Raw genomic sequence first — 10,634 nt, forward strand, 5'->3', positions numbered from 1 at the left:
CATTTTCTCTCTCCATCACATACACAAAAACATTGGATGAAAAGCAGCTAACAGCAATAATAGCAATACATCATAAAAACATTTTAAATGTATATATTAAAAGAGCAAGCAATAAAAAAGCAAGTCACCTCTAGGTTTTGCATCTTGTGGCAGGTTAGAAATGAAGATCATAGCAATACCATCCGTAACCTGACTGGCTATGCTCCTGACCCTCTAGGCACCCCTAAGTGCCACTTGTGACTTACTAGTTTTTGGCCTTGTGGACTTTGTGATAACCCAAATCATGCCTAGGCCCCTTGAAAAGCTCTGGAGGGGAGAGGTTGCCTTGCGAATCAGGGTTTCCAACCTCCAGGGGGCATCTGGAGATCTCCCACCATTACAGTTGATCTCCAGACTCCATACAGCCAAGATCAGTCCACCTGGAGAAAATGGCTGCTTTAAATGGTGGACAAGAGGGCATTATGCCCTCTTGAGGTCCTTCCCCTCCTCAAACCCCGCTCTCCTCAGGCTCCACCCCCAAAATTGTCAGGTATTTCCCAACCCAGAGCTAGCAACCATATTGGGGGTTGACTTGGGGGGAGGCTTCCTTAGGAATTGACTTGGGTCTGACAGTTTTAGAAGGGAGTCAACATTACACCATGCCATGCTCTTTCAACCCTTCCACAATGTTTGGTTTCATCTTTCCCCCCCCTTTAGTTGTCCGTTTGATGAAAACAGCAGCAGCAGCCATGGTGCAATAAAGCCGGAATTTTATGCTAGCTATAAACACTTACTGTCTGCTGAAAAAACACTTTTGTATTCTTACAGGGGCATCAGCAGCTAACAAAGCAGTTGTCTCTCTTACCCCGAGACAATTACAACCTTCTCAGTTATATTTGCCGGTAAGTTCTCTTCTCTTCCTTGATGCTTTTGTAGCTCAATATTTTAAACTGGTAAAAGTGAAATGGCTACATACAAAGGAACTTCTGGGCAGAGACTCAGACTGATTCCGCAAAAGCAGTTGTTCTGCCCTTCGTCTCCTGTTTCCCCTGGTTGTACTGCTCAGTTTTCCACTATTTGCCGCACAGTGGCATTTTGACCCACATCTCCCCCCGATTTCCCCAGAGTCTTCTTGATCTTTATTTTTTAGGATCAAGAAGATGCAGGGGAAATCGGGGGAAGATGCAGGTCAAAATGCAGCCACGCAGCAAATAGTGGGAAACTGAGCTGTACAACCGGGGGAAACGCGATACCGAGGGCGGAACAACTGTTTTTGCGGAATTGGTCTCACTTTCATTTCACCAATACAGTCTAAGGTTCAGTTGAAATCTTGGGCTCCCACGCTTGAGCTCTGCAGACTAATAGCAGAAGTCCTAATCCAGGTCTCCAAGCCACAGTAGCACTTCCAGATTTCCTCTGGACTTCCAATGGTCTGGCAGGCATGCATCAAGAGGTGCCAACCAGATTTTCTAGAAACCAGAAATCTGAGCAGGCAGAGATGATGCCCAAGAGTGCCACTGCTGTTCCAGATGGTGCTTTACTAAGAACTGTTGAGGCTCAAGCCAAACTGGGAATCACAGCCTCTGACCTGGGAGCCCTTCCTCTAGTGAGTGGCTGCTGGTTGCAGAAGAGATGGCAGCAAGTCACGCGTGCAGCTACGCAACCTGTTTCAGGTGCCAGGCTTGGTTTAGCCAGCAATGCCTGGATCTTTTCCTCTTTTGCGCCTGGGTCAGGTCAGGTTAAAGATGTGGATTTCACAGCTGCTTCTGAGAACAGCTTTGCAAGTAATTGCATGACACTGCACCTCAAAAAAGATATTATAGCAGTGGGAAAAGTTCTGAAAGGGGCAACTAAGATGATTAGGGGAATGGAATGCCTTCCCTGTGAAGAAAGGTTAAAGAGGTTAGGGCTCTTTAGCTTGGAGAAACAATGATTGAGGGATGACATGACAGAGGTTTACAATATCATCCTTTGCTAGGTCAAGATTAAATAATTTCTTGTCTATTTCTTGCATCATAGAGGTTTACAAAATTGTGCATGGGATAGAGAAAGTAGAGAAAAAAGTACTTTTCTCCCTTTCTCATAATCCAAGAACTTGTGGGCACTCAATGAAATTAATAAGCTTAGACCAGATAAAAGGAAGTACTTCTTCACCCAAAGAGTAATTAACACATGGAATTCACTGGCACAAGAAGTGGTGGCAGCTACAAGCATAGCCAGCTTCAAGTGGGGAACTGGATAAACATATGGAGCAGAGGTCCATCAGTAGCTATTAGCCACAAGGTATAGATGGAACACTATATCTGGATAGAACACTATGTCTGGGGCAGTGATGCTCTGTATTCTTGGTGCTTGGGGGCAACAGTGGGAGGGCTTTTGGAATTCTGGCTCCGGTAGTGGACCTCCTGATAGCACCTAGTTTTTGGCCAGAGTGTTGGACTGGGTGGGCCATTATGTTCTTATGACACACTGTAAGGAATGAAAGAAACAAATCTATCTTTGCTTCTGTGCATGCCATTCATGCAAGTGCAGTTACAGAGAAAGAAAAGTGTATTTCTCACAGATTACAGGGGAAGTCTTCAGGTACAGAGGATGAAGTGGTCTTTACTTCTGTCAGTGTGGCTTCCTTGGCATCTGGAGTGGATGAATGATGAATATTACTACATGCCTCAGGGGATGTATCTGCACCCTCAATATTTGCATGGGATGGGTAACACCTGCTCACTTATTGCATTTAAAAACTGAAGATTTTTAAGCACTACTCCCCAACATGCCAATCCACTGCATTAATGAGCAGTGGGCTCCTGTAGAAGTGTGGGGAGGTCCAGATTGCATGATTAGTGCCTCTGTGGGGCGGTGTATACATGCCAGACCCTTATGTGGCTAGAATGTCAATCTAGAATCCAGGAGACCCAGATGTGAATCCCCATTCTACCATGGAAGGTTGCTGGGTGACCTTGGGCCAGTCACACACTCACAGGGTTGTCTACCACACAAGGTTGTCATGAGGATAAAATGAAGGAGAGGAGAACAATGCAAGCCATTCGGGGTACCCCATTGGGGAGAAGAAAATGAAGAAAACAAATAAATCTTAGACCTCAGACCTATGGAGGCTAGGGCAGAATTGTGCTCTCAAGCTCTTCCCCCCCCCCAAAGGTTCACATTAAATGTCCTCACAGCACTAGAGTAGAAAGTTTGAACATGACTCCCATCTATCACTTCCCTGTTTTACCATTGGATTCTGGCAGATTCCTGTATGAAATCCAGCAGAACGCCAGTACCAACAAGATGAGCGTGGAGAATCTGGCAACGGTGTTTGGTGTGAATCTCATCAGACCAAAGATGGAGGATCCTGCAACTATTATGAGAGGTGCCACAGGGTGCTGCTGTTTAAACAGTCTATGTTATGCCATTTTTATTTAATTTTATTTATCCATTTATGCAAAAAGGTCACATTTCATTTGCAGAGCTACCATATCCTAGCCTGTCCTGCTTGTTGTTCCGATACAAAGAATCAACTCAATAAAAAAATTACAAAGGCTCTTTTGCAAGGCTCTTGTGTGTTCACAGCTTGCTTTCTTATTGCTTTCCCTGTTTTCCCTGCAGGCACTCACCATATCCAGAAAGTGATGACTATGATGATCAGCGACCACACAACACTATTTCCTGTCTCCAGAGATGTGGCTCCTTCTCCCCCCCTCCAGAAGAATGATTCCAAGAAGGCCCCAGTGCCTCGCAGTTCAGTAGGCTGGGGTGCCGTAGAGAGGCTGCCGTCATCCAGAGGAGAGTGGCAAACGGTGAGTGGATTCCGGTCGGCTCTGTAATTTCTTCTCATGATAGTCCCTGTTACACAACAAGCTGCAAGAGTCAGGTGCAGCAGCACCTTAGAGACCAACAAGATTTGAGGGTATACGCTTTCGAGAGTCAAACCTTCCTTCATCTAGTTGGAAGTGTGTCTATCAGAGACACACAGTTTATGCATTTGTGGATCACTGGAAGGTCATGTGATATCAAACCCTGGTGGATCTTTGCATTGTACATATGATTTTACCTTGCCTGTTTTATCCTCATAACAACCCTGTGAGGTGGCTTGAGCCAAGAGGGACTAGCTGGCCCAAGCTAGTGGCCCAGCAAGCTTCATTATGGCTGCCTTGATATCTTAATCCTGGCATCCCCAATGCAAGATCAGCACTTTGTCCACACTAGGAATTCAGGACACTTATACATAGGAAAGGGCCGTATCACCCACTTTACCTAATTCCTCCTCTCAGATGTTATCAAGGTTGGTGCTGGATGCAGCCATTACTGAATTAGCCATGAGTAACTGAAATGAGCAGAATTCTGTACGCACCTCTAAAGACCCTGAAGAATAACCATAACAAGGGCTTTTTTTGTAGAAAAAGCACAGCAGGAACTCATTAGCATAATAGGCCACACCCAGGAGCAGAAACTTATTAGCATATTAGGCTACACCCCTGACAGCGCAGCTCATTAGCACATTAGGCCATACCTCATGCCTTCCCTTGGCTTGCCCGGGCACCCCGTGGCTGCGGGAAGCCCAGGCAAGCCGGCCCTTGGACAGGCCAGGGAAGACATGGGGAGGTATTTAAATGCCTCCCCAATCCTTCCAGGGCCCTCCCTGGCCCACCCGCCTCGGAGTCTCCAGGGTTGTCCTGTTGCTTTCCAGGCCTTCCCTCTGTAGCCACACATGCAGAGGTTTTGGCTATAGTGGGCGTGGCCAACTCTGAAGCCAGCCAGAACTCCGTTCCTGTGCGTTCCTGCCCAAAAATAGCCCTGACATAACATTGTCGACATGGCAAATTATTATAGGAGAAACATAGCTGGTTTATAAACCCTTTGTCTTTCTCTTTTTTTCATGAAAGCATCTTCTGATTAACCCCCTGAATCTGCACAAACAAGCAAGGGCTGATTAAATAAGTTAAGGTGTTGTCCTTTTCAGATAACTGTTGAGCGTTTTCTACCCTAAAAATGGAGTGGCAAGTGTAGGGTTGCCAAGTTCTTTTTCGTCCGTGGCGGGGGGCTCCTGGACGGCGTCTTGAGCGTGCGCGTGTAGCGCGCACACTCCGCCTGCACGTCAGCCGGAGGTGACGTGATTACGCCGGCCACGCTGGGGGCGGGACCACAGCCATCTGAGGGGAAAACTCTATGTTTTCCCCTCAGATGGCTGTGGCCCCGCCCCCAGCGTGCCCAGCGTCATTACGTCACCTCCGGCTGACGTGCAGGCGGAGTGTGCGCGCTACACGCGCATGCTCAAGACGCCGTCTGGGAGTGGGGTGGGGTTTCCCCCGGGGCCCGATTCCGTGGCGGCGGAAATCGGGCCTCCAAAGCGGGGGGAAATCCGTTCCCCCGGGGGAACTTGGCAGCCCTAGGCAAGTGATAGAGATAATAGCGATTAGAGCTGTCCCCAAACTACCCAGTGTTTTTGCAAAAAAAATTGGCACTTTGTAATATGGAGTCTGATAATTTATCCATTATACAATATTCTTGAAATTTTAAAAGCCACTCAAAGATCATAGGGCATTTGTCGTTCTTCCAAAAACTGGCAAGTACTGCTTGAGCTGCAGCACAAAGGATTTCTATTAAGTCAGGATTAAATGGATAAAGTTTTTCCACATAATCCATACAACAGCCCTGTATATTGCATCTCTACAACTGAGGCTAAGCAAAAAGTGACTTGCCTAAGGTTAGGTTTGATTTGTGTGGAACGGTTCTATCCTGGTGAATGCAATTGTAAAAATATTATTGGTGGAGGACAGAAATAAGATGGGCTCAGCCACAAAAAAGGAATACACAATGCATTTCTCTAGATGCATTACAAGGGCCTTGAGGATCTCCAACACGGCCAAGCTGGCTGTACAATGAGGCCAACTGAGGCAGTAGTCTCAGACAGTGGATTTAGGTGGCAGGAAGGAAACCTCCAATCCTGCCTGTCTCCTTCACTAGTTCCTTGCCCCTCTTCCACCCAGGAGCTGAAGTAGTCTTTCTTACTTCCTCCCTGTCTCAGGCATTGTTTAAAAACAGCACAGCCAGCCATACCTGCCCTGCAGGGCTTCACAAGCTCTCAAGTTACTTTCACTCACAAAAATTTGGTCACCATTTTGGTTGTCCTGGCAATAGCCAGCCAAAAATAGTGGTTGAGCTCTTACAAGATTCCTTCTTCATGCACAGTCCTAATGGTCTGTGGCCTGTGTTGTTTTAATAGAGGACTGGGAGAGACGGCACCAAGGATTAGTCCTTCTTGCTCTCGAGTAAATGTGGCATGGAAGCAAGGCTGAGGTGGTAGCAAGTGGCCTCAAGTGGCACTATGGATCATCCTGCTATTGCTTTCAATCAGTCTTAGAGGTGAACGAGGTGTGTCAGGGGCAGCCACATTGATTTATTTCTGAGTCTTCTCTGTTCCCGTATAAAGTAGTGCAGGGACCTGACTTTAGCTTCAAAGGGACAAGCTGGCAAGGAGAGCTAAGCCCTCCTCACCATAACTCCCTGAGTTCTGTCACTTCGGACACTTTTTTCTCCCACTCGGGCTTTCTTCTAGTGTTAGAGCCAAGCTGGCTGGGGGTGGGGGGAGGAAGGAGCATAGGTGACACAGTGCAGTGAGGGGTGGAAGACACAGAGTTCAGCTGGCCTCAGTTTGTTTGCCCTTCTGATGGTAAATCGAAGTCTCCATCCACACTCTGCAAGTGAACATGAACAGCAAATACCTGTGGTATTTGGTAGCTGGAGATGTCCTAGGATTACAACTGACCTGCAAGTGACAGAGATCAGTTCACCTGGAGAAAATGGCTGCTTTGGAAGATGGACTCTATGGCATTATACCCAATTGAAGGTCCTGCCTCTCCCCAAATCCCGCCCTCCTCAGGCTCCACCTCCAAAATTTCCAGGTATTTCCTAAGCTGGAGCTGGCAACCCTACTCTGTTTTGACCCTAATTAAATTTAGTGCAGCTACTTTAATTTTTTTTTTGCTCTTGCTTTGCAGAAAGATGACCTAGAAGCTTCCAGCTCTGAATTAAATTGTAGTTCAGATCCATCAGCAGAAGATGGGGAGCTGCAGCCCAAAGACCCTATAGGAATGTGTGCGATGCAGTCTAGGAAAAGAACTCAGACCCTTCCAAACAGGAAGTATTTTGTGAATATTCCACACAACAGTGGGAAGCAAAGTGAACTTTTCAGCAGTGAGTTTTGGTCACCTTCTTCAGTGGTCCAGTCCAGGGCCATTTCTTCAACAGGAAGTCATAAAAGGACCTTGTCAGAGGGGCTTTCTAAGCTGCTCACTCTTCCACAAATTTCAAACGCTGAAGACTTCTGTAGTTCCCTGGAGGCAAGTGGAAAGCAGACTCATGAGAGCTCTTTGGCTGTAGCTGCTGATACTTCACACAAGGGGCAGCTAACTGGTCCTGGGCAAAATGGGGCCACAGTTCCAAACCCCAGTGCTGAAGGTGAGAGCTCTCCTCCTGAGGAGGATCTCAAGTCCCTGAGGAAAATGATTGCGGAGCTAAAACAAGAGATGGAGAGGCAGAGAAAAGATTATGAGGAGCGAATTAGCAGGTAATGGAGAAAACTCCGCTGATCTTATTTCGTTCTGTAGTTGCTACAGCAGAGTCTGTTCAACGGGAGTCTGTTGCGGGAGCGTGAATGTAGCGGTCCACGACCAGCCCTTAGGCAAGTCAGCACCCTTATGGACTTTCCAGCCTCCCAGCCTTACCAGCTCTTTGCTGCAGTTCTTGCTGCTCTTGCCCCTTATAGTAACCACACTGCACTATGTACAAGGGTTTTATTCACAAGATATACAGACAAACTGCTTCGCCAGACACTTGGTTTCATCAGAAGAGATGTACATGGCTTCTATACAAGACCTATATACAAAGTTCCACCAATCAGCTGTAAGCTGAGTCATGGTGACTGCTCACTGTCCAATGCCAGTCATAACCGGTCATAACCAGGCTTATCACACCACCTGCTGACAGGTAGCTGTCAGATAGCTGTCAGTTAGATCACACTGATCTTCCTACTGGAGATTAATTTACAACACTCCATGCATGAAAAACAATCCAGATTCTGTCCCCCTTCAACAAATGTTTTGCAGATAAGTTGTATATATCAATTTGCTTACTTTCCCATAAAGTTATTCTTTGGCCTCCAGAACATACTGCAAGGATCCTGTAGTAGTGTAGTATGGGATTCTGGGGTTTTTTTTGGGAGATGGACCGTGGAAACTGTGAGTAGAGGTACATGATGTCATTTTGAATCTTGCCAGAGCTGAGTGCATTCCATCACTAAGAAAAGTTGCCTGATGAAGCCCTAAGAACCGGCAAAGCAACCCAGGTGTGCCGTCACTGCTCCTTTGGTTCGCGCTACAGCTTGTCTGGAGCCCATGCCATTTACTGTGTGTTTCCTTTTGGAAACTCTTCTCTGCATGATGAGCCAGTGACTGCATCACTCTAAAGGTAGACTTCTACTTTCAAGGACTATTAGGTCACTATTCAACTGGTGCAGATGTCATTTATGCATGGTGGCAAAACCATTTCTTTATGTGTATCGTTTATGGTTGTAAGTAGAACTGTATAAGAAGACAGTAGTCTCTAGTGTGATTTGTACAGCGTGACAGATTATTCTGGTCATTTGTTTGCACAACTGTATTTGCTGTATTTCCATTTTTGTGTGGTTGTTAACCCATACAAAACTGGGCAGGTGGACACCAGAAATGTTCAGAAATCTGCCCCTTTAGAGGCAGACGTTACACCAGATACCAAGAGGCCTTGTCAGTGGGTCTTGCCCAGGAGACTTTCCAGGAGAATTGTACCCTGTGGGTCAGGCCTCTTGGCTCCCCATTCTGTTGTTCTTAATGGTGTCCAAAATCTGCTGTCTGCTGTGGCCATTTCCCCTTGCCTCCTGGTAGGTCCACCTCTGATTGCAGAACTTCCAACAACATTGAGGGAAGAAAGTCTTAGATCTTTCCCCTCTGTTTACCGACATGGACACACACCTTGAAGACATCTGCTCATGTCTCACCCTGTTTCTCTTGCAGCCTCGAGAAGGAAAACTATGAGGTCTGGGCCAAAGTGGTGAGGCTAAACAAAGAGATTGAGAAAGAAAAGAATAAATCTGCAGATCTGGAACATAAGCTTTGGGATATAGAGTATTCTCGAGATGATATTGAGAACAAGAACAAACATCTAGAGCAGGAGATCCTGAACTCCATAAAATCCACGAGCCAGCCTGAAACAAAAAGCGAACAGAGAAAATAATATCTCTTTGTGTGCAAAAACACCATCTGCCAGAGGAAGGACACGTTGGCCGGTAGAGGTGCACAGTGGCTGCTCTGTCTTCAAAGAGATTTCTGGCTATGCCTTTTGGAAGGCTTGGAGTATTGGGAACTGTTCTTGTGGCCAGAACACAAGATCCATCCTCTAGCTGAGCCATAAACCAGACTGAAAAGGGTCAAGGGCAGATGTGTCAACCAGGAAACCCTGGAGTTGCTCTGACACCACCTGCTCAGTCGTTATCCCCAGGGACGGCAAATCGGATACTTTTTTTCCCCATTAAGGGTGTGCTTTTTCAGTTGTGGTTGATTTACAGCCTCATTCAATGCTCTTGGAGAAACCTTTTGTCAAAAGAGATGAATAATATTTCTTAGAGGGATTCTTACCTCTGCTAAATTGTGTCAAACAAGGACAGGGATCCAAACTACAGACAGTGGCCTTAGGGTTGCCAACCTCCAGGTAACGGCTGGAGATCTCCCGCTGTCACACCTGATCTCCAGCTGATAGGCATCAGTTCACTTGGAGAAAATAGCTGCTTTGGAAGGCCGACTCTATGGTATTATACCCCATTTAAGTCCCTTCCCTCCCCAAACCCCACCCTCCTCAGACTCTACCCCCGCCCCCAAGATCTCCAGGTACTTCCCACCCCAGAGTTGGCAGCTCTTGAGTGGCCTTTGCCCAGGATCCTGTCAATGTTTGTTCATGCGTACCAAAGTTATGCATTAAAAAATAAGAATGCACCTGAAACTCCTGCTACTTGATCTACACCCAAATGGACAACCTGTAAAATGCTAAATATTGTTGTAAATATTGTGTATATGACTTTCATACTGACCAGCTGTCCATGTTTCTAGATTCAAAGAAATTGTCCTAGTTCTGTGTAAACCTGACAGATATCCGATGAAGGACTCTAATTAAACTTTAAGGCTTGTACCACTTATAACCAGAAGGAAATATTGGCCCATTCATACCAAACATGTTTGCTGAAGTGAACTCTGACTTCCGAAAATCGATGCTGTTGGGCGCCTGGCATATCGTTACGGTTTTTCTGATAGCAATTCAAGTTGCCAGAGTTCAGAGATGCTGCCATCTAGGAGCCTTACATGGAACTGCAGCTAAATTGCAGTCTAGTCTGTTAACAGGCAAACTCTTGCAAGGAATTCCAGGGTCGCTATGCAGAGGCAGGCAATGGCAAACCACCTCTGTTAGTCTGTTGCATTGAAAACCCTACACAGTCACCATAAGTCAGCTGCAACTTGACGGCACTTTACACACACACACGCAAACCCTTGATCCTCCGTGGCTAGGGAGCCATATATGGCTCTTTGACGTGTCATCTGTGACTCTTGTGAGCATTGTTCCCCAATGTGGCA

The 10,634-nt window shown here is 46.5% G+C and overlaps 1 protein-coding gene across 1 annotated transcript in view; it reads left to right on the forward strand.

Annotated features, from left to right (window-relative positions):
* The window catches only part of ARHGAP25 (Rho GTPase activating protein 25), a 37,022-nt gene extending 27,451 nt beyond the window's left edge, over positions 1-9,571 (forward strand). The window contains exons 7-11 of the mRNA XM_015421076.1: positions 808-881; positions 3,228-3,349; positions 3,586-3,776; positions 6,978-7,546; positions 9,027-9,571. Of these exons, the coding sequence (XP_015276562.1) occupies positions 808-881; positions 3,228-3,349; positions 3,586-3,776; positions 6,978-7,546; positions 9,027-9,246 (1,176 nt within the window). The 3' untranslated portion in view covers positions 9,247-9,571. The remainder of the gene's footprint in view (positions 1-807; positions 882-3,227; positions 3,350-3,585; positions 3,777-6,977; positions 7,547-9,026) is intronic.
* Positions 9,572-10,634: the final 1,063 nt, after the last annotated feature.

Source organism: Gekko japonicus, unplaced genomic scaffold, assembly GCF_001447785.1.
Source record: "Gekko japonicus isolate JY-2015 unplaced genomic scaffold, Gekko_japonicus_V1.1 scaffold13, whole genome shotgun sequence".
Classification (NCBI taxonomy): domain Eukaryota; kingdom Metazoa; phylum Chordata; class Lepidosauria; order Squamata; family Gekkonidae; genus Gekko; species Gekko japonicus.